Source organism: Natator depressus, chromosome 2 (genome assembly GCF_965152275.1).
Source record: "Natator depressus isolate rNatDep1 chromosome 2, rNatDep2.hap1, whole genome shotgun sequence".
Taxonomy (NCBI): Eukaryota; Metazoa; Chordata; order Testudines; family Cheloniidae; genus Natator; species Natator depressus.
In genome coordinates, this window is record NC_134235.1 from 2676700 (window position 1) to 2699908 (window position 23209).

General features: G+C 54.7%; 1 protein-coding gene across 1 annotated transcript in view; it reads left to right on the forward strand.

Annotated features, from left to right (window-relative positions):
- The window catches only part of LOC141983507 (uncharacterized), a 34349-nt gene extending 12258 nt beyond the window's left edge, over positions 1–22091 (forward strand). The window contains exons 5-10 of the mRNA XM_074946707.1: positions 561–641; positions 2288–2474; positions 17346–17447; positions 18810–18951; positions 19694–19878; positions 20682–22091. Of these exons, the coding sequence (XP_074802808.1) occupies positions 561–641; positions 2288–2474; positions 17346–17447; positions 18810–18951; positions 19694–19878; positions 20682–20931 (947 nt within the window). The 3' untranslated portion in view covers positions 20932–22091. The remainder of the gene's footprint in view (positions 1–560; positions 642–2287; positions 2475–17345; positions 17448–18809; positions 18952–19693; positions 19879–20681) is intronic.
- The last annotated feature ends 1118 nt before the right edge of the window (positions 22092–23209 follow it).

Here is a 23209-nt window from a genome sequence, read left to right on the forward strand (position 1 = left end):
TGCCCAAGCTCCTGTTAGAGCTGGGGTTAATGTCTGCCTTGTTAGCTCCAGCTGTGTGCTCTGCCCACTAGCTGACTGCTCCTCATCTACTTGGCATGCCCTGGGGCCAGGGTGATGGGCACAGAGCAGTCATTGCCACTGTGACACTGGAACTGCTGCCAGCTCCCTGCTCGCCAGCCCAGTGCTGTATGGGTACCGGCCCTCCATTGAGCTGTCAATCAGAGCTGTCTGGGGGGCATTGAGCAGGGGCCATGTGACTGGCTGGACGTGCCTAACCCAGTGATCCTGTCCTAGAGGGCAAAGGCTCAGACAGGGTTCCCAAGCTCTCACCTCTCCGATGCCAGACTGAACCAGTCCTTCCAGCCAAGGAGGGATAAAGGGCAGTGGGGAGGAGGGGCTGCCTCTGCTATCGTCCTGTTCTTGCAGCGCTTGGGTCTGAGTTGGGGTCCATGCTGCAGACCCCCATGTCAGCCGGGCAGCTCCTTGAGGAGGTATGTGGGACTGCCAGGATTGCTGCTAGCCCTGAGCATGCCGCTGACCCCACTGGCCTCTCCCCCCAGGCAGGGCTGTCCGCCGGAACCACAAGGACTACAACCAAGTGCAGCTGGACGTGAACCGCTCCACACGCCGCTTCCCCCAAGGTGAGACGTGCCCTGGTGCCGGGCGTGCCTGTGGGCAGCGAGGTTCCCGCAGGCCCTTCCTGGTTTGAAGTGGTGGCAGCTGGGGAGAGCTTTTCTGTGTGCTGGGATCGGGCATCGGTTAGTCCCAGGGGGCAGAGGCCTGATGGCCCCACCTCCCTCCCACGGGAGCTGTGGGGAAGGGTGGCTGGAGTTGCTGGGGGGCAGGAGGATTTGAGGGGAGAAGGGGTGTTTGTTTCCCCTCTCCCCAAAGGCTGCACTGTTGGGATGGAGACCCAAGGCCACCTCCTGCCCAGGGGTGTGTGAGGTGGTGCCAGGTAGCTTTGTAAGGGCAGGGTGGAGCGTTCCCAGAGGCCGTGCCCTCATTCCTGCATCGGGCTGTTGCTCTCAGCTCAGGGTGGCCAGGGAAGGGTTAAGTGCTTCCCCGCTTCCCCACTGCAAGAGTCAGCGAGGGCCCAGGGCTCCCGACGTCCCCGCAGGCTCCTGAGGCTCGTCCCGTGCACCCGCACGCATGGCTAGGCTCCACAGCGGGTGCCCCTCCTCACCGGGCAGAGCCCAGCCTGGGTCCAGCGCAGCGGGGAACATGCTGCAGGGGGGTCTCCCTGGTAACTGTGTTTTCTTTCTGTCCTGCCTGTTCCTGGCTCTGCCCTGCAGAGCTGGTGCCGGAGGGGAGCCACCTGCCTCGGAAGGTACCTGTGCCCCTCGCTGGATCCTGTGCTCCCCCTCCAAGGTCCTGCCTTAGAACGTCCGCTAACCCAGCCCCGCACCCGAGCGTCTGGCTGTAGCAGCCCCCTGCCCACACCCCTTGCCTAGAGATTCATTCCCTCCTCTCCCTGTCGCTCCTCTGCTGTCTCTGAGGGTGAATCTGGCCAGCCAGGTGCTGGGATATTTGGGGAGGGTTGGTGGGGCACCAGTCTCACCTGGCTTCATGGGGCCAGTGGGGGCCGCTCAGCGGAAAAAGGTGTGGTGAGGAAGCTCCGTGTGCGAGTCAGGCTGGAAGAGCGAAGGGTCCCTGTTCTTTGCTAACAGTTCTCTTCTCAGACCTGACCAACTCACAACACCAAACGCAGCGATCACGCTCCCGCCCCATGTGCACCCCGCACTGGGGCTCGCTGGCCACTCCAGGCTTCTCTTCTTCTTCTCCATAAGCCCGGGCTTGGATGAGGGACTGGCTTACTCAGCAGGATGGGGAGGGACAATACGGGGCCCTCCAGCTCCTAATTGCTGGTTCCAGTCTGCTGTGCTCCTGGCACTCTGGGGGCTGCTGGCTCATGGCCTTGGTGCTAATCCTCAAAGGAAGCAGGCCCGGCTGCAGCAGAGACCACATCTCCGCTTGGGACCCGCTGAGGCAGCTGGGACAGGGCAGCTCTTGGAGCCCGGGTACCTGGGCCCGAGGCACAGCGCACTCGGTCAGGAGGACCTGGCTGGGACCAACTGCCAGAGGGGATTAGAGGGGTCTGCAGTCAGCCCCAGGGAGCGCTGCAGGGGCCTCCTGTCTGACAGTCTTCCCACCACACCCCCTGCTCAAGCAGAGCCAGGGTGGAGGAGCTGGAGACTCCAGTGGGGGCCGGCTCTGTGGAGCTGGCTGAGTGGGAGGCGCTGGAGCACTGCACGGTGCCCTGGGGCTCTGACGCTCCGTCTCTGTGCAGGCATGCGGGCCGAGCAGCGCCAGGTCCTGCAGGAGCAACTCATCGACCTCATCCTGCACATCCTGAGGGCTCACCCCGAGCTGCACTATTACCAGGGCTACCACGACATCGCCGTCACGCTCCTGCTGGTGGCCGGCGAGCGCATGGGCAGCGCGCTGCTGGAGAAACTCTCCACCCACCATCTCAGGTATCAGGCCAACGGAGCTGCCTCAGAGTGGGCTGGGACGTCCCCTCGGCCAGCCTGTGCCTTGGTCTGGGAATCAGAGTGGCACTGCAGGTCACTGTGCCAGCCAGGGACCCTGGGGCACCAGCCCTGTCCCCTGCGGTGTTCACTGCGGCCCTGGGGGGCTTTGAGCCTGAGTCTCCTGCATTGCAGTGCAGAGCATTAACCACTGGGGCATCAGTCTGGCACTTGAGAGATCTGGACTGGAATCTCACAGGGTCTCCCTGGGACTAGCAGTGCCCCTTCCCCCACACCCGCCAGGCTGGGTTCCCAGAGACAGGCTGCTCCAGCTCAGAAGGGGCATCCCCTGGGGATAGCTCATTGCAGGGAGGGGAGCTGCTGCCGCGGCGCTGGGTCCTCTGGCCCTTGTAGCCGTGTCTGTCTAAGGGCTGTGAGGAAGTCTTGTCTGGGCCTGCTGGGGATCAGCTCCCCAAAACCACCAAGCACTGCCTGCCAGGCCTCCGCAGGCCCCACTCCCTCGGCAGGGAGCGATAGGCACACGCCCACTCCCGAGTCCTCAGAGCGTCCCTCTGGAGGGCCCAGCCCCGAGCCACTGGGCACTCACAGAGTGACCAGCCCTCCTGCGCACACAGAACTCACCAGCTGGTACGGCTCAGCTGAGGGCCAGCACTGTGCTTAGCCCGCAGCACCTGGGTATATTTAGAGTGAAAACAAGAATAAGTTTATCATCAAAGACAGAGATTCAGGGGACAGCAAGTAAGAATATTGGAAACAAACGGTTGCATGAAAAACAGTATCACAGCACAGTTCCTAGAGACTGCACTTAGCAACCAGGTTACCCTCTGTGATGAAGTGGGACTGTTCTTAATGGTTCCTCCGAATATTGTGGGGGTGCCTCAATTTCCCTTATGCAGTTCTTAAGTATCTAGGTGGTGGGGTAAGGGTGTATGATCACTGCAGAGCCCTAGAGGGCAGGTGTGTGCAGGGGTCTGGACACAGAGAATGGCCGACACCCTGTTTCCTGGCAACTGATGGCCTGGACCCTTCCCCCCTGCAAGGTGAGAGCTAAAGGGTTGGAGAACAAAGGAATCAGGTGACCTCCTGGCCCGGGAAAGGGACAAAGCCCTGAGGAGGGGGGGCTGGAGGGAGTTTCAGTTTGGGGCTGGCTGGGACATGGAGTGAAGGGCAGACGTGGTTGTCTGGCTCACTGCCCTCCAAAATGGACCCAGCTGAGGGGTCCTGTTCTCTGCACCTGCAAGCTCTGTTTTAGACCATGTTCCTGTCGTCTAATAAACCTCTGTTTTACTGGCTGGCTGAGAGTCCCGTCTGACTGCGAAGTTGGGGTGCAGGACCCTCTGGCTTCCCCAGGAGCCCCGCCTGAGCGGTCTCGCTGTGGGAAGCACACGGAGGGGCAGAGGATGCTGAATGCTCCGAGGTCAGACCCAGGAAGGTGGAAGCCGTGTGAGCTGTTTGCCCTGCGGACAGGCTGCTCACCGGAAGGCGACTGCCCCAGAGTCCTGACTGGCTTCATGGGGAGCAGTTCCAGAGCATCGCCCGGGCACTCCGTGACAACTGGTGGCAGCGGTGGGATCTACTGCACCCCGTGGATGGCGCTTCCTGCAGTAAGTGACTGGGGAGCAGTAAAACAAAGGGGGATTGATGGGGACTAGGCGTGCTGAAGATTCAGAGAGAGATGGTTTCAGGGGGCGGTTAACCCCTGGGAGTGTGTGACCAGAGAGAAGGACTTTTGCAGTAACAGGGTCCCCCGGGGGACTGCAGCGAGCGGTCCCAGGGGCGGAGGAGTCTGCAGCTCGACCCTGGCAAAGAGGTGGTGACCTCGCGAAGGGCTGGCACACTAGGGGTTCTCCCTGGAAACCGTGGGGAGCTGCGAGCACACAGGCCTGTGAGTCCACAACAACTTGGGAAGAGCGGAGTGATGGCCTGTCACCGTCTTCTTAAGAAGGACATTGTAACCCTGTGCAAAAAGAGAGGGTTGAGCATTGGAAAGTTCACCAAAGCACAGTTAATCGTGCAGCTGGAGGAGGATGACCGCTCTAAGGGACAGATTCCTGACCCCAAATGGGGCTATAGCAGGATCTGGGAGCAGCTGGAGTAGTAGCCAGGCATCGCCAAGACTCCTGTCCCCGACCAGACGAGGGTCTTCACGATCGGGTTCCCCATCCGGGGATCGGAGATGGACGGGATTGGAGCTGAGTCCGAGAGAGCAAGAGGACTGTGAGAGACAGCGAGAGCCCGAGAAAGAGCTGCAGAAGCAGCAGCAGCATGAACTCGCGGTGGTGGAGTGGAGAGGCCTAGGGGACCTCCCCGGGGTGAGTGGGGATAGACCCCGGGGGGCCAGTTCCGCAGGGAACCTCGAGACTAAATTGCTGCCCCTGGTTAAGGGGGGGGGGGATGTGGATGCCCACCTCACTGCCTTTGAGCAGGCTGGAGATCTGAACCAGGGGGACCCTGCGGAAAAGCCCCGGTGTCTAGCTCCCTTGCTGGGTCCCAAGGCCATAGACTCTGTCGGCCAGATGGGTGGGGAGGTGGACAGGCTCCCACTCCTGACCCCAACCTATATGTCTGTGTGGAGTTTCCTGGGGTCAGGCCCCTCGGACCTCCGGTGGGAAAGGAAGGTGATGGTCAATGGGGAGACATTCCTGGGGGGGCGAGATCCGGGGACAGAGAGAACTGTTGTCAGGCCCTGGGTGGTGCAGCCTCAGATGCTGAGGGGCTGTGTGAGCTGGGTGAGGGTCCCAGGGACGAAGCCCCTCGCCCTGCCTATGGCCCAGATCCCTGTGCAGACCCAGGAGGGGTGGGGCTGGCTGGCTGTTGGGGTGCTCCAGGACACCAGCTGCGAGACCCTGTTGTGGGGTGACTGTGTCTCTTTGGGACAGGATCCAGGCCCTGCTCCTGTAACGGCCGAGGGTTTGAATTTGAATCCAGGGAACCAATCGGTGGAGAGGGAAATGGTCAGTGAAAATGCAGATGACCTGGCTGGCAGCAGGGAGGAGCCGCTAGGCTCAGGCTACCTGCCTGCCTGTAAGCAGACCCCTGGGGCTGGGTGGGACAGAGAGATGCTCCCTGCGCCCTTGCACTCTGGAGAAGGGGCTCACGCTGGCTCTGATGCAGTGAGGAAAGCAGCGAGCTCACTGTCTACCCCCACTGGGACAGCAAGGGCAGCGCTGAGCACAGGGGGAGCTGAGACCCCAGCTGAGTGGGGGGAGACACAGGCAGGGGAGGGGATCTGTGGGGAGTGGCAAGGTGCTTGGTAAGGAAAGTTTGGATGAGCCTAGGCAGCCTTGTGATCTGATGGCTTTGTCTAGTCAGCAGGGTGGGAAGGCGAGGAGAGTGGAAGATGAGTGTCCCTGGACCTTACCTGTTAGCTGGGTGGAGAATTGGGACAGTGAAGGAAACGTGCCTGTGCCTGTCAGAGGTATTGACTTGCCTGTGGAGGGAGCTACCCTGATCTCCAAGCAGGTGTCTGTGATCAGCCTTGTGTGCTGGGACAAGGGGAATGAGATCCCAAGCTGTGTGTCTGGGAAAGGAGAAAGTGTGTCCGGCTCTTCTTGGTCTGTGGAGCAGACAGAAGGGGCCTTTCAGCCTGTGATGGTTGAGCGTTGTGCAGTTGTCTCAGAGCTGGTTCTGGATTCAGCTAAAGCCCAGGAAGGGAAGGGTCCTAAGTTTGTGTCTGCTCAGGAGAATGGCCCTGTAACTAGGTCGCATCCAGTTAGTGTCTATGTAAAATCCCAGAGACCAGACAATTCTGGTGCTTGTATTTTGCCTGTTGCTCGTGTGTGGTTGGGAAAGGGTGTCGCAACTCTGTCTAATCAGGGTGAGATCCTAGCCAGGGCACAAGGAGAGCATGAAGGTGATGTGATTGTGTTACCTATGGAGGGTGTGGAAACCTGTAGCAAGAAGGAAAAGATTCCTGAACTTGTGTGTGGCAAAGGGAAGGAGAAGGCTTCTGACCATTTATCTAGGAAGTCTGTCAGTTTGCCTGAAAGGGGATTGTGTAGGAATCCACCGGACGGGCCATAGGTAATTCTGGATGTAAGGGAGACCCAGAAAGAGTCTGTTGTTGCTCAGGAACGTGTTCCTCTAGAGCAAGCCCTAGGTAAAGAGGGTAAGAGCAGAATTTCTGTGAGGGGTGAATTGTTGCATAGAAAAGCCCTAGGGAAAGGAATCCTCATGGAGTCTTTGCAAGCAGTTTACTGCAACTGAAGGGTGTGAAAGTGATTTAATCAAGAAAGTTTCAGTTCCTAACAGCCAGAAATTTTCTGTTGTGAATGGATCCACTGACTGTCCTGTTGAAAGACCCAGTGTGGATAGCTTTGAGAAGGTCTCAGATGGAGTGAAAGCTGTTAAGAAACTTAAACAGTCCTATAACCAAGTGGCTGTGTTTGGCCAGCTTGTTGGGGAGAAGACCCAATCCAAGTTTGACCCCCTGGGGTTTTGGGGTGGCCAAAGGGCGGGCCGCAGAAACCTTCCCACATGCGGCCTGCGAGTGCTATCGACCACCCCCGACCTAAGGGAGGGCGTGAAACTGGAAGGGCCTGGTGTAACTCCTACCAAGGAATGGCAGAGACGCTGGGGCATCCATGGGAACGTTGGTGGCTTCGAACTTCCCCAGGTCACCGCCTAAAGTGACCCCGCTCAGTTCGATCTCGAAGGGGGGAGAGATGTGATGAAGTGGGACTGTTCTTAATGGTTCCTCCGAATATTGTGGGGGTGCCTCAATTTCCCTTATGCAGTTCTTAAGTATCTAGGTGGTGGGGTAAGGGTGTATGATCACTGCAGAGCCCTAGAGGGCAGGTGTGTGCAGGGGTCTGGACACAGAGAATGGCCGACACCCTGTTTCCTGGCAACTGATGGCCTGGACCCTTCCCCCCTGCAAGGTGAGAGCTAAAGGGTTGGAGAACAAAGGAATCAGGTGACCTCCTGGCCCGGGAAAGGGACAAAGCCCTGAGGAGGGGGGGCTGGAGGGAGTTTCAGTTTGGGGCTGGCTGGGACATGGAGTGAAGGGCAGACGTGGTTGTCTGGCTCACTGCCCTCCAAAATGGACCCAGCTGAGGGGTCCTGTTCTCTGCACCTGCAAGCTCTGTTTTAGACCATGTTCCTGTCGTCTAATAAACCTCTGTTTTACTGGCTGGCTGAGAGTCCCGTCTGACTGCGAAGTTGGGGTGCAGGACCCTCTGGCTTCCCCAGGAGCCCCGCCTGAGCGGTCTCGCTGTGGGAAGCACACGGAGGGGCAGAGGATGCTGAATGCTCCGAGGTCAGACCCAGGAAGGTGGAAGCCGTGTGAGCTGTTTGCCCTGCGGACAGGCTGCTCACCGGAAGGCGACTGCCCCAGAGTCCTGACTGGCTTCATGGGGAGCAGTTCCAGAGCATCGCCCGGGCACTCCGTGACACCCTCCTGTCTACAGCAGCTTATCTCGCCCAAGGTTCTCGCCAGCGTTTTCAGCCAGGCCTGGTTGAGACCCCGCTGTCATGAAGCAAATCGCTGCCTGTTTACTTCCCAGGCAAAGGATGCCAGGGTGTCGTCTTTGTCCCCCAGATGTCCTAGAGAGCAAAGCTTCGAGGTGCATTTTAAGATAACAGCCAGACTGGGTCAGACCAAAGGTCCATAGAATCCTAGAATACCAGGGTTGGAAGGGACCTCAGGAGGTCAGCTAGTCCAACCCCCTGCTCAAAGCAGGACTGATCCCCAATTTTTGCCCCAGATCCCAAATGGCCCCCTCAAGGATTGAACTCACAAGCCTGGGTTTAGCAGGCCAATGCTCAAACCACTGAGCTATCCCTCCCCCCAGCCATCTAGCCCTGTAGCTTGTCTTCCGACAGCGGCCAGTGCCAGGGGCTCCAGAGGGAATGAACATAGCTGCCACTTGCTTCCTCCTGTTACTTTTCTCTCTCTGACGGTTTCCCGATCCTGCATTAGCATTCGGCTCGGATCGATGAAGTTGTGAACCAGACGCTGCTTAAAGTACATGAAAACAGCCTGCTAGAGAAACATTCCTTATCTGACTGAAAACCTGCTTTTTCACCTCTGCCAGTGGCTCGTCTCTAGACACAGCCCTTAAGAGCGTACCCCCGCACGCAGCATCTGTGCATGCATTTTGCAAGGATATTGATATGAATCAACAGTGTGCCCTTGTTGCCAAGAAGGCCAATGGCATTTTGGGATCTATAAGTAGGAGCATTGCCAGCAGATCGAGGGACGTGATCGTTCCCCTCTATTCGACACTGGTGAGGCCTCATCTGGAGTACTGTGTCCAGTTTTGGGCCTCACACTACAAGAACGATGTGAAAAAATTGGAGAGAGTCCAGCGGAGGGCAACAAAAATGATTAGGGGACTGGAACACATGACTTATGAGGAGAGGCTGAGGGAACTGGGATTGTTTAGTCTGCGGAAGAGAAGAATGAGGGGGGATTTGATAGCTGCTTTCAACTACCTGAAAGGGGGTTCCAAAGAGGATGGATGACAGAAGGAGGAGTAATGGTCTCAAGTTGCAGAGGGGGAGGTTTAGGTTGGATATTAGGAAACACTTTTTCACTAGGAGGGTGGTGAAGCACTGGAATGCGTTACCTAGGGATGTGGTGGAATCTCATTCCTTAGAGGTTTTTAAAGGTCAGGCTTGACAAAGCCCTGGCTGGGATGATTTAGTTGGGGTTGGTCCTGCTTTGAGCAGGGGGTTGGACTAGATGACCTCCTGAGGTCCCTTCCAACCCTGATATTCTATGATTCTATGATGACTGGTGCAGCAGTGACTTTTATTTGAGACCTCTGTGACCCGTAGCGAAGGGTCCCCTCTTCTTTCCAAACAAGTCTCTTCTCAGACCTGACAAACTTGCTATACCAAACGCCTGTCTTGCAGGATATTTATCCATGAGGGGTATATGGCAAGCTTGTAACTTACCACGCCTCATAATCCTTGTGAGGTGTATATACGAGTAATACTTAGGGACTAATGTAACTCTATTGACTGTGTGCTTTATGGGCTTGGAGAAGAAGTTACTCACCAGGGGATAATGTGTCTTGGTGACGGCCCACTCAAGCAGGAGGGAGTTGTCATCGCTCCCTGGTTAGCTGGTGATGTACTGCAAGGCTCAGTTGTCAGCCTTGGGATGGAGCAAGGCTAATCGATGGAAACCATCAGAGACAATTGCAAACAATCAACCACTTGGAGGTAAAAAAGGAACAGGATCGCCCTGTGTGAGTAAAGACAATAGACTGTCACTGTAACACGTAGTGCGGGAAGGGCCTCTGGATTAATTCACTGAGGAAACATCTTGTGGAGGTGGGGTGTTTTTTGAATGTTTGGATGCTGGTTCCCAGGAAGCCAGCTGTCTCTGTGAGGAGACTGAACTTTGGAGCATGGGAGCAGCCTATTGTATTAGGCAGGAAAGGTAACTGTTATTACGTGCAGACCCACATGCACGTTTTGTGGTTTGGTTTTGTACAGTCATCGTTTGTTTCCATCACTTTCTCGTGTTCTTAGTTGAATCTCTGTTCTTTCCTAAATAAACCTTCGTTTGTTTCATTATAAGCAGGGTGGATTTGATTTAAATCAAATTGATTTTTATATCACAAGTCAGGAAGACTCAATTTAATCATGGATTTCTACATAAATGTCCATTCTTGTTGGTTGTTATAACCTTAATACATATTCTTCACAACTCAGAGAGAGACGTAGGTTTCATTTTTAGAAGGTACACACTTTTAAAGTGATTTATTTTTAAAACTTTTCAGATGAGTTTTACAGCTGTATCAGAAAATGAATGATTGTTTGGTTATTTCATTTACCAAAGGTAACTGAGGCTGATGTTTATGAACTCATTGGGAGGTGAACTATCTCCAATCCAACAGGTTAATCATTAATATTTGGAGGATTTTCTTGCCATGCTGTATTAGGAGGAGAACATCACCAGACAGACATTTAAATTGTTTTATTTCACTAAAACAACAGTGTTATGTATTCTGGATTTTTTTTCTTCAACAGCAAAGATATAATATTTTAACAAAACAAGTATATGAATTTTTGAATTTAGTTAAACCTTCACTTTTTTTTAAAATCAGGTTTGTTTTTAAGTAAAATAGTTCAATGAAATATTTAAAAAAAAAAACCCAACCAAAAATTAACTCTACTGTGTCAGCCAGGTCAACATGAGAAACTTAAAATATTGGCTTCAGCAGCTGACTCAGTCGTCTTCACCTTCATTTTCCTGTTTGTTCATAATCTGGAAAAGAAAACCAAGCTTTCCTGCTTCTTCAGGTCCCAAACGACTTCTCAATTTGGAATGAATTAGTCCAAAGGAAGAAAATATTCTTTCTACACCGGCAGAAGAAGCTACTGCTGGTAAAAGTGAGATGATCACTTCAACAGTCTCTGAATCCAAGTGCTTAAGTGACGTCCACCAGTTCCCTGCTGTGACTTTCTTTAAAACATCATCAGCAAACATATATTTATTGAATGGTTCACCCTTAGCTCTGAAGTTTATTATAATTGGCATTATGGAAGGATGATTGCTGGATGTCCATGTCGTCGCCAACTCCTCTTCTTCAGCAGTTAAGGTTTGACCCTGGTACCCAGTATTGAGACTACTTGCAAGAAAATGAGCTGGAGATGGTGCTTGTCCCATCTGTTTTTTTAATGCTTGTAATTTAACTCTGTCATTGCATATTTCTCTATTTTAAGATCTCGCTCGGTTCCTTCCGGATTTCAACAGCATCCGCAATAAAACAGCGATTTCCCTGCATTTTGTTCAAGGCCCCGGAAACAGGCTTCAGGGTGCTCAGCACGTGTTCAACTTTTCTCTTAAGCCCAATGTTGAGAACTTTGGCTGTGACAGGGCCATCTATTTTTTCACGATTTTTTTCACAAACTGTCATCGGATTAGGCCAGTTCTTGTTACAGTTCTCAGAACAGTCCACGACTGAGTTCCATCGCACGTCTTGTGCGAGAGTGAGCTTGGTTCCTCCCACTCTTTTCAGAGCAGCTGCTGCAAAGTGGTTGTTACGGAAGTATTTTGCAATTTCAACTTTTATTTCTGGAACACTGACGTCTTTGGCTAGGAGGTGCATCAAACGAGCACTGCAGCCGTATGCTATTAGCTTGGGACTCTCTCTTCTAAATAATTTCTTCTCATCTTGGATACATTTGCAGCATTGTCTGTGACCAAGCTGCGTAGTAGACATTTGAATTTTTTTTCAGTTTGTTTTACTGCTACTTCTTGTAAGCATTCTGCTGTGCGAGCATTTCCTGATGGATCAATTGTTTCTGTAAGGAAGACATTCCCTTCTTCTATTGTCACACAAGCACATACAACAGGATCATTGTGGACATTGCTCCACCCATCAAGACTCACGTTAACAATTTCACCATCTAGGTTTTTGGCACACTGCTCAGTTTCTCTTTCAGACACTTTATCGAGCAATTTTCTTGCAACTTCTGCTGTGTTGGGTGGAGTGTACAGACGCTTCCCTACTTACGCAATCATTCCGTTCCGAAAAGCCTTACATAAAATTCGGGTTATGCAAGTTGGAAACGTATGTTGTGCAAGCATAAAAAACAATTACAACAAAAATATTGCATTTACCTTAATCCTATTGTTATCCTGGCACACTGAAGGCTGCATTTTGGTGGTGAATGACAATGGGCTTAATTTGTAGATGAGGAAGGAGAGGAGGAGACAGGCATTACATCATCGGGGTCGTTAGAAGGGGCTTTGGAGGTGGAAGACTGTGGAGATATGGACATTGCAGACCTTTCAACCTTCCTTACAAACTTATTGAGAGATGACTGGATAGTGGCCTTTTTCTTCTCTTCATATATCTGTCTGTGACAGGCCAGCGTTTCGTCAATGCCTCTGTTCGCTTTCAAGAATCGTGAGGAATTGGGGTCTATCTTCTCAAACCTTGCCATTGCAGAGTCAGTCTCACAAAGTGCAAGTGCCATCTCTTGGGTGTTGAAGTGTCGTGGCTCTTCTACTTCTTCAACTTCTTCCTCCACTTCAAATTCCATGAGATCCTCATTGGATAATTCAGCTCCATGGGATTCGATAAGCTCATCCACACCCCCAACATCAGCCTCCAGCTCAAGTTGCTCGGCGAGCTTCACAATGTCATCTGCCACCTCCTCCGAGATTTCCTCTTTTTCGAACCCTTTAAAGCTGTTTACGAACTGTGGGCACGCTTTCTTCCATGCGGCATTCAAACAAACTTGGGTAACCCCTGCCCAGGCCTTAGCAATGTTTAGGATGGCTTGGTAAATGTTATACAATTCCCAAAAATCGCGTAAAGTCTTGCCAGTCTCTCTGTCAGTTGCTTCTACTGCCGGTGCAAATGTTCTTTGTAGATAATAATAGACTTTAAAATTAGCAAGGACCCCCTGATCCATGGGCTGTAGAATCGAAGTCGTGTTAGGAGGCAGAAACACGACTTTTACATTAGGGTGAAAGTTGTCTAAATGTGCGGGATGTCCAGGAGCATTATCGACGATAAGCATAATCTTGAATGGGATGTCGTTTTCTCTGCAGAATTTTTCCACTTCGGGGATAAACAAATGTATAAACCAGTCTTCAAAAAGTGCCATTGTGATCCAAGCCTTTCGATTTGAACGGAAATGAACTGGAAGGGTAGCCTTACTTATGCCTTTAAACACACGGGGATTTTCTGAATGATAAACAAGCAATGGTTTCAATTTTGCAATCTCCAGCAGCATTATCTCCAAGCAAAAGTGTTAGCCTATCTTTCACAGCCTTAAACCCTGGCATTGTCTTTTCCTCTTCTGAAATGTTTGCTCTGTCTGGCTTTTTTTCCCAAACAGTCCAGTTTCATCAACGTTAAAGATTTGCTGGGCTGTATAACCACATTCTTCTATAAGTTTTCGTAACACTTTGGGATACTTTTCAGCTGCTTTTGTATAGCACTAGCAGCCTTACCACTCTCTTCTACATTGTGAAAATGTGCACGTTGTTTAAATCTATTAAACCACCCATGACTAGCCACAAACTTTGCGTTCGGATCACTGTATTTTCCCTTTGTCTTCGAAAATACTCTTAGCCTTCCCGAGAGTGCTGAAGGAATTGGCGGCTGTGATTGCAGAGCCCTTGGCCATTATCTTTGAAAACTCGTGGCGAACGGGGGAAGTCCTGGATGACTGGAAAAAGGCTAATGTAGTGCCAATCTTTAAAAAAGGGAAGAAGGAGGATCCTGGGAACTACAGGCCAGTCAGCCTCACCTCCGTCCCTGGAAAAATCATGGAGCAGGTCCTCAAAGAATCAATCCTGAAGCACTTACATGAGAGGAAAGTGATCAGGAACAGTCAGCATGGGTTCACCAAGGGAAGGTCATGCCTGACTAATCTAATCGCCTTTTATGATGAGATTACTGGTTCTGTGGATGAAGGGAAAGCAGTGGATGTATTGTTTCTTGACTTTAGCAAAGCTTTTGACACGGTCTCCCACAGTATTCTTGTCAGCAAGTTAAGGAAGTATGGGCTGGATGAATGCACCATAAGGTGGGTAGAAAGCTGGCTAGATTGTCGGGCTCAACGGGTAGTGATCAATGGCTCCATGTCTAGTTGGCAGCCGGTGTCAAGTGGTGTGCCCCAGGGGTCGGTCCTGGGGCCGGTTTTGTTCAATATCTTCATAAATGATCTGGAGGATGGTGTGGATTGCACTCTCAGCAAATTTGCGGATGATACTAAACTGGGAGGAGTGGTAGATACGCTGGAGGGGAGGGATAGGATACAGAAGGACCTAGACAAATTGGAGGATTGGGCCAAAAGAAATCTGATGAGGTTCAATAAGGATAAGTGCAGGGTCCTGCACTTAGGATGGAAGAATCCAATGCACCGCTACAGACTAGGGACCGAATGGCTAGGCAGCAGTTCTGCGGAAAAGGACCTAGGGGTGACAGTGGACGAGAAGCTGGATATGAGTCAACAGTGTGCCCTTGTTGCCAAGAAGGCCAATGGCATTTTGGGATGTATAAGTAGGGGCATAGCGAGCAGATCGAGGGACGTGATCGTTCCCCTCTATTCGACACTGGTGAGGCCTCATCTGGAGTACTGTGTCCAGTTTTGGGCCCCACACTACAAGAAGGATGTGGATAAATTGGAGAGAGTCCAGCGAAGGGCAACAAAAATGATTAGGGGGTCTAGAGCACATGACTTATGAAGAGAGGCTGAGGGAGCTGGGATTGTTTAGTCTGCGGAAGAGAAGAATGAGGGGGGATTTGATAGCTGCTTTCAACTACCTGAAAGGGGGTTCCAAAGAGGATGGCTCTAGACTGTTCTCAATGGTAGCAGATGACAGAACGAGGAGTAATGGTCTCAAGTTGCAATGGGGGAGGTTTAGATTGGATATTAGGAAAAACTTTTTCACTAAGAGGGTGGTGAAACACTGGAATGCGTTACCTAGGGAGGTGGTAGAATCTCCTTCCTTAGAGGTTTTTAAGGTCAGGCTTGACAAAGCCCTGGCTGGGATGATTTAACTGGGAATTGGTCCTGCTTCGAGCAGGGGGTTGGACTAGATGACCTTCTGGGGTCCCTTCCAACCCTGATATTCTATGATTCTATGATTCTATGAATACCCATGAAGCTAAGCGACACACATTTTTGAATCTGATCTTCCATCCACATTGTTAATAACTTTTCCGTTTCGTAGATAGCTCCAGAACGCTGCTTCGTTATGACTGTTGATTTTAAAGGAGCAGAGCCTTTCACATGCTCTTTTATACGTGCACTATCATTCAAAATACTTTTCACTGTTGAGGTAGCCAAATCGAGTTCACGAGCAATGGACGGCAGGCTTTGTCCGCCTTCATACTTTTTCACTATATTCATTTTCTGCTCTAAATCAATCTTCTTTCGCTTACGAATTGGTCCTGCACTCTTGCTATCATTTGGTCGCTTTCCAGGCATGATTTGAATGAAATAATAGGGTGAAATAACAGAAATACAGTATCACTGAAATAACACGAGGCTGTGAGAGCGCAAAGCCTTCCCTTGTAGGAGATGCTGCTGCTGTATTCCTCCACACTACAGTACTTTGCATTTCCATAAACTACGCAATATTTTCCGCAACTCGAAAATTTTATTTATGCCTTATGGGACTTTTTGCATAAGGCCGAATTTGTGTAAGTCGGGTCTTGCGTAACCCAGGGAGCATCTGTATCCTGGTCTTAATGACTGAACCATGTTAATGAAGTGTGGGTTCTCGATCATACGGAAAGGAGAGTTTGTTGTGTAAACAAATCGGGCAATTTTTTCATCAATTACCTCTTTTTGTAATCTGTTGGTTCTTATCACTAACTTATCTATGGTTGTTTCTGGATGATGGAGATTTTTTTTTTTCTTTTTGCTATACTGTAGCTGTGTGACATGCATGATGTGACTGAAACACTGTCGTTGGCAGAGAACTCTGAAACTATAGAAAATGATGGTGATCTTGAAGGTGGAGAGTCTTCAGAATCTTGTATGTTGAGGATGGATTCTCCTAAACAAAATAAGTCAATACAGTTATTTAATTATTACCATACTGCTCATTTAGTGTTTGTTACTCATTGCATTCGCTGACACTCAGCACTACTGTAAAGGTGAAATTGTAAAAGGAAGATCTGCCTATTTCAGCTCTTCATTTTTTATCACAGCTGCATCTAAAATGACAGTACCATAGAGTAACAGCTGTATTTTTTGCTCAAATATGAGAATTCAAGAATAGTCCAGAAGGAAGACAGGCCGTCCTTAAGAGAGAAGTATGAAATAAAAAAGTTTACCAACCTGAAGATCCTGCATGTTCAGACATGTTCCTTTCATCATCTTCAATGCAGCTTCCTCCTGAGAAGGAACGCTTCTCCTGAAACTTCTCCTGATGTTGTTTCATTCAGACAAGCCTAATCCCCGTCCGTCTACACACTGTTTGCATTGTGCACGCATGCCTGTCTTAGCCACAGGTAGAGGAACTTCATTCAAATATTCCCAAACTGGGTCTGTCTTACCTCCTGCTGCCATTGTAGGTTTTCCCTTCTAGTGAGAGAATGGTCTGGTAGATCTCAAATCAATGAAGGCTACACTCAGAAAGACCTCGAGCCTTCTGGAATATGCTGCTCAAACAGTTTTACTTTTGTTTCTACTGCCTGTCCCTCCCTTCTCACATTTATCTCCAGACTTTTTCTCCTTGTCCAGATCTATTCCGCCCCCAACAATCTTCTATTCATTGAACTTTTTGAAATGTTGCACTTTTAAAGAGAGGTAAGGGATTGACTCTGTGTACACAAATTTGCTGATGGACAATAGGGTTGAGCTCTGTTATTTCTCACCTCTATATTTTATTTATTTAAAAACATTTTTGCTGTTAACAAGCATGTTATCTCTGGAGACACAAATCCACAGTTTGAGAACTGCAAAACTAAGCATCTCTGATGGTATTTTCTAGACTGAGCAGGAGTCCCATTGGGTAGATAGAAGGATTAACCTAAATCTATACAGAAGCCCCTGGAACCCCATAAGATTGGGTCCCTAATCCATAAACTATTGGAACTCATTTACAAAACTTTTCTTAAACATTACATGAATATATTGTCTCAAACTATAAAATTAGAATTTATAATCCTATAATCCATGATGATATATTTGAGCTATAATGTATCTTAATTAAAACTATCTTTAGGTAGGTTTTTTCCTCAAAAAATTTTATCAAAAAAATCTGATTTTTTTTTTAAATCATTGATTTTTATCCACCCTGCCTGTACTACGGTGCAGGGAGGCTCCCGGTCGCAGCATGCACTGAGTGAGGGCGTGGTGATCACGCCCGTCGCACTCCTGGTGCCTCGCTGGGGACACCCTCTTCTAACCTCTCCCCGTCCACAGGGACTTCATGGACCCCACCATGGACAGCACCAAGCACATCCTGAACTATCTCATGCCCATCCTCCAGCGGGAGAGCCTCTGCCTCCATGACTTCATGCTGAGGTACCGTCAGTCGTGGGGCTGGGCTGGGGGCGGGCAGGGGCTGTGCGCCGTGCAACTCTGCCTCCTTCCCAGGCCCAGCAGCAACGTGACTGATCTGCCCAGAGCCCACCCCTCTCCACCCCCACCCCCGCAAGATGGGCCCAGGATGGAAATAATTGGGTTGGGTCCTGCAGGTTGGGAGGTATCAACTGGTTGGGTGTGGGGGGAGGAGCCTGGGGCTGCAGGGGCTGTGGGTCGGGATTGGAGGGTGGGGGCGGGGGACTGCAGGTAGGGGTTGGGACGGGGGGCTGCGGGTTGGGGCAGAGGGTTGGGATTGGGGGACGGGGGTGGGGGACTGTGGGGCAGTGAGCTGCAGGTTGAGGTTGGGATGGGGGGATGTGGGGTGGGATTGGAGGCTGTGGGTAGGGTTGGGGGTAGGGGACTGCGGGTTGGGAGCAGGAGGCTGTGGGGCAGTGTTGGGGGGCTGTGGGGCGGGGGTGAGGGACTGTGGGGCTGAGACCTGCGGGTTGGGGTTGGGATGGGGGGCTGTGGGTTGGGATTGGGGGCAGGGGGCTGTGGGGCAGGGTTGGGGGGCTCTGGGGTGGGATTGGAGGGCGGGGGGCTGTGGGGCCAGACTGGGGGACAGGGAACTGTGTGGTGGGATTGGGAGATGGGTTGAGGGGCTGTAGGTCAGGGTTGGGAGATGGGGAACTGTGTGGCGGGGTTGCGGGGGCTGCAGGTTGGGAGCAGGGGCTGCGGGTAGGGGTTGAGGTTGGGGGTGGGGGGCTGCGGGTCAGGGTTGGGGGATGGGGCAGGAGGCTGCGGGTTGGAGGCGGGGGACTGTGGGTAGGGGTTGGGGGGGGATGGGGCTGCGGGTAGGGGTCGGGGTTGGGGGGCGGTGGGGCAGGGTTGGGGGATGGGGCAGGAGGTGGCGGGTTGAGGTTGGGGGTGGAGGCCTGCGGGTCAGGGGTGGGGGGAGGTGGATCAGGGTTGCGGGATGGGGCAGGAGGCTGCGGGTTGGGGGCGGGGGGCAGAGGGTAGGGGTTGAGGTTGGGGATGGGGGGCTGTGGGTTAGGGTTGGGTTAGGGTTAGGGTCAGGGTTGGGGGGCAGCGGGTCGAGGTTGGGGGATGGGGCAGGAGGCTGCGGGTCAGGGTTGGGGGGCAGCGGGTCAGGGTTGGGGGATGGGGCAGGAGGCTGCAAACTGGGGGTGGCGGGTCAGGGTTGGGGGCGGGGGGCTGCGGGTCAGGGTTGGGGGATGGGGCAGGAGGCTGCAAGCTGGGGGCGGCAGGTCAAGGTTGGGGTGCAGGGGCACACTGGGGGTGGGTATTGGCAGGATGGAGACAGTCAGCGTCTGAGCAGGACCCTCTCTCCCGTGTCTGCAGAGCGGAGGTGGGGACGATCTTTGCCCTGAGCTGGCTCATCACGTGGTACGGCCACGTCCTCACCAGCTTCCCCCACGTCCTGAGGCTTTACGACTTCTTCCTGGCCTCGCACCCGCTCCTGCCTGTCTACTTCGCTGCCGCGGTACGTCTGCCTGCAGTCCTCAGCCCAGGCTCCCTGCCCCAGGGAGCGGAATTGGGAGGGAGTCCTGTCCCTGGCACCCCGCTTCCATGGGGGGCTTAGCAGGGGAAGGTGACGGGCCGCCAGCCTGCCTCCCCTGCTTCCAAAGCCAGAAGGGCCCATTGCAATCCCCCAGCCCGACGTCCCTCGAACGCAGGCCAGGGAGCGCAGCTCTGTCCCCTGGCCCATCTCACAAGCTGAGCCAGCCGGGATGGGTCCGTAGCTGGATGGGAGACGGCTGAGTTGCTGGAGGGAGGGGGTGAGTGACTCAGAGGGGGAGCCTGCGCTGAGCCCAGCGCCCCGGTGGGGTGCGAGGTCCCTGTGCCTTTACTCCTGGCCACTGATGATCCTCTGGCACGTTTAGCCAGTTGAGTTGCTTAACGTGGAGTCCCAGCCCAACTCCCAGGAGGGTGACTGTGTTCTGTGGCTCGCAGCTCCCCCTGCAACTTCACTTGGTCACGGGGTTCTCTTTTACTTCCTGTCTCAAACTGGTGTGCAATGTCCCAGTTCACTGCGAAACAGCTGCTGTGCTCCACCCCAGAGGTGGCTGTTTTGTCAGAGGTGTGGTAAGGTGCTGGGCATGGTGTAAAACCTAGAACTGTCTGACTGGGGTGTGGCAGGGGCAGCCCACGGAGAGCCCTTGTCGGGGCTGGGGGTTATTGCAGGGGCACGTGTCCCATATGACCATGGCGCGCTCTCCCGGCAGATCGTCCTGCACCGGGAGGAGGAGGTGCTGGCGTGTGACTGCGACATGCCCAGCGTCCACCAGCTTCTGTCCCAAATCCCCCAAAACCTTCCGTACGAGAGCCTCATCTCCCGGGCCCTCCAGCTCTTCCAGCGCCACCCGCACACCGAGCTGGCCAAGCAGGCAGCTCTGCAGCACCACAAGAGGTGAGGGAGGACAGGGCTGCGGGGGGAGCGGGAGGCCAATTGCTGCTGGACCTGCACCCGGCCCCCAGTGGTCTCCTAGGTGTGGGGCTGCCCCGGGCCCTGGCAGGAGTGTCTGGTTAAAGGTGCAGCTCTTCTCTTTCCTTGCCATGTAGCTGGCTGCCCCACTCCCCGACCATCCCTGCTGCCAGGGGCCAGGGTTCCCAAACGCCTTGTCGATTTTCCCTCTGCCCTTGGAGCAGTGAGAAAACCAGGCGGTCTGGCCAAGCTCTCAGGCATGCTGGCGGCTGCAGTGGGGGGACTGGGCACCCCTCTTAGCTCATGGTGTCTGGCAGGCTGGCGGTGAGCTCGTCCCACTCTGCTGTCACACACGTCCGGCCAACCCCCCCCATGCAGCCCTGGGGCTGAGCGGCTCCGAGACTACGGCATAGGCTGGCGCTGCCGGAGCGGAAGGCCCCTGGCTGTGGGAGGACGAGCGCGAATGGCTTTTCTGTGGGTCTCCAGCCCCTAGGCAGCGAGGTAATGGCGGACATTGGAGCAGGTCTGATTCCCTCCCACCCAGGGCAGTAACCCAGGGTGTCCAGCTCGGCAGAGCCAAGGGCTGCACTGGGGGTTGCGCTCAGAGATGCCCCCTGCCTTCTCTTAACATGGCAGTGCAGCTGAGGAGGACAGGTCCCCCCATGCAGCCTGGGAAGAGAGTTGCCCTCGCACCTTGGCATTAGGGGGCAGAGCCCCAGCCGGGCCCTGGCCAACCCTGCATGCCACTCCTCCCTGTGCTAACCAGCTCCCTCCCCGTCTGTTCCCAGCATCTCCATAGGCACCTTCACCGCCTTCCAGCTGGCCGCCTCCCGCCAGCGCCCGGACTCCGTGCTGCGCAGCCAGCGGCAGCAGGATGGCGCCCATGCCGAAGCTGCTGCTCTCCTGCCCGCGGCCGGGCACAGCCCGCTGGTGAAAGCGGCCGTGTGGGGGATTTCGGCCACGCTGGGGGCGGCGGCTCTGGCCGTCACACAGACTGCCCTGGAGTGGGCACCGGAGTTCTTACTGCAGCTCTTCTAGTGCCCAGCAAGCCAGCCAGGACCTGGCGTGGACACCGGGCCATGGAGCCACAGCCCTTTGGTGGGGGGGCGGCCCCCTCGGGCCGCTTCCATCTTAATTTATTGGACTGTCTCAAACGCCAGGGCAGCCGAGCTCCGACAGGCTGCGCCCAGCTCAGAGCGGCCAGTAGCCAAAGCACTAGCCACAGCGGCACAGAACTGGGCCGGGCCTTTCCTGCTGCCGCCTGAGCCGTTCGTGGCCTGCAGCGGGGAGGGCTGGGGTTACACCCCGGCCGAGAGCTGGGACTCGGCCGCTGGGTCTCTCCTAGGGCTGTGGCAGGCCCAACCCCAGCTCTCTTGTGGAAGCGTAGAACGGTGACCTCGGGGCGCTTGCAGGGGAACAGAGCACTAATCCCCAGGCCCCCCCCATGGCCCCTGAGAGTTTTCCTAGGTCCCTTTCCCAGCCTCTGCCCCGTGGGGCTGTGCTGGTGCACGTGGGGTGGGAGTTTGCTAAGTACCAGCTGCCTGCGTGTTTGTGCACAGGACACAGGGGGAGAGCCGTCCCCCCCCAGAGGGGCCAGGCAGCCCCTCCTCCGCTAGCAGGAGGGTGCGAGCAGCTGGGGGCTCTGCGGGAAGCGCTGTCCCAGCAGAGCGGTTGGGGGTGCTGCGGGCTGGGGCAGGGTGCGAGGAATGGCGGCAGGCAGGGATCACTAGAGGAGGGAGGGCGCACAGGCCTGAGCGGAGCCTGGAAGGCAGCGAGGAAGGGCGCCCCGCGCAGGCTGTGCCAGGGGAGAGGCCTCGCCTAGATTGCTGCTTCTCTCCTGCTGCCGGCGTTGCACCCAGGGTCCTCCTGGCATCTCCTCTGTACCCACCCTCTGCTCTCGCCTCGGCCCTGCCAGCCCGGCCCCTCCCCCCAGCATGGAGGGACACTGTGCCCAGAGTCTGGGGCAGGCCCTTTTCTCAGGGCTTCGACTTTAGTTCTTCCACATAAAGCCCCTGCAGCACATCAGCTGTCCCTTCCCCCAGCGCTGGGAAAGCTGCCAGTGGTGCCCGCCTCCCCCTGCCAGTCCCCAGAGGTGGCAGCAGCAAGCGGGGCAGGCTGGGCTCCCCCCGCTGCAGGGTGCTGCCTGGGAAAGGCTCAGCCTGGGGCACACTGGGTATGTGTGTGAATAAAGTGTGTGAGCCTGGCCCCCTGTGTCTCATTGGCTGGGGTGGGGGCAGGTTTGGGGGAAGCAGTTCCAAGGGTTCGAGCCAGGGGTGCGGGTGCAGGAGGGCTGGGTTCTGCTCTCCCCTCACAGCCTCTGCGGCTGGGCAGAGCAAGAGGCTGCACGGCTGGCTTCCATGGGTGCTTGGGTTAGGGGAGCTCAGTGTGAGCCCCCCAGGCTCGATTTCCTGGGGGCTAAGCAAACCCCCATCCCCAGGTGCAGTCAATGGCAGCTTTGGGTGCCCAGCACCTCTGCCAGTTAGGCCTGAGTTGCCTGCCCCCTGAGAGCTGCCCCTGGGCAGGCAGGGAAGAGCTGGGCTGGGGGACGGTTGCCAAGCGGCTGGCTGGCCTGGGGTGGCTACACTCCCTGCTGGCTGAAGCTCAGTGCTTCTCCCATGGCGTTTTGGGGGGAGCTGTGAAGCCAGGCCCTGCATGGTGCTGGATCATTAGGGGGTTGTGGTGCCCGGTGCCACACGTGGGTGCTGGAGACCCTGTGCCACCGGTGTAGGGTACTTCACAGGCACCACTGGGGATCGGCACGAAGGGCAGGAGATACCGTTCCACCACTGGCCCAGGGCTGGGGGGGCAGCAGGGAAATGAGGGGCTTCCGGGGCTGGACTGTTGGAGCCGCACTGGAAGCCCCACCCCACCCACGTCGGAGCTACCCCACCCCCGGCCAGTGGCACTTGGCCTTGGCGACACCAGCATTTGGCTGCACCCTGGGGAACGGTACCTGGGAACCCCAACAGCAGACCCCCCCCGGCTCCAGGGCCCAGACCATTAGTGGCTCCTCGTCCCCTCGACGTGGGACCCTCCGACAGGTCAGGCCTGCTCAGTGCAATGTGCCAGGGTGGCTATCAGCCCCGCCACTGGGTGGCGCTGACCCAGCGGTGCTTCTACATGGGCTCCAGCTGTCTGGCAGCCCCGATCAAAGGCGAGTCTCCCTGCCCCTGGGGCGGCCGTGTCCGGCTGGGGTGAGTGGGGTTTAAACTTGGGAGGAGGACAGCGGCGTGAGCCCAGAGCCGGGTTGAGCAGAGCCAGGAGCAGCTGCCGAGAGCTGCGCTGGTGGATGGGTGCCCCAGGCAGCCCCTGCCCT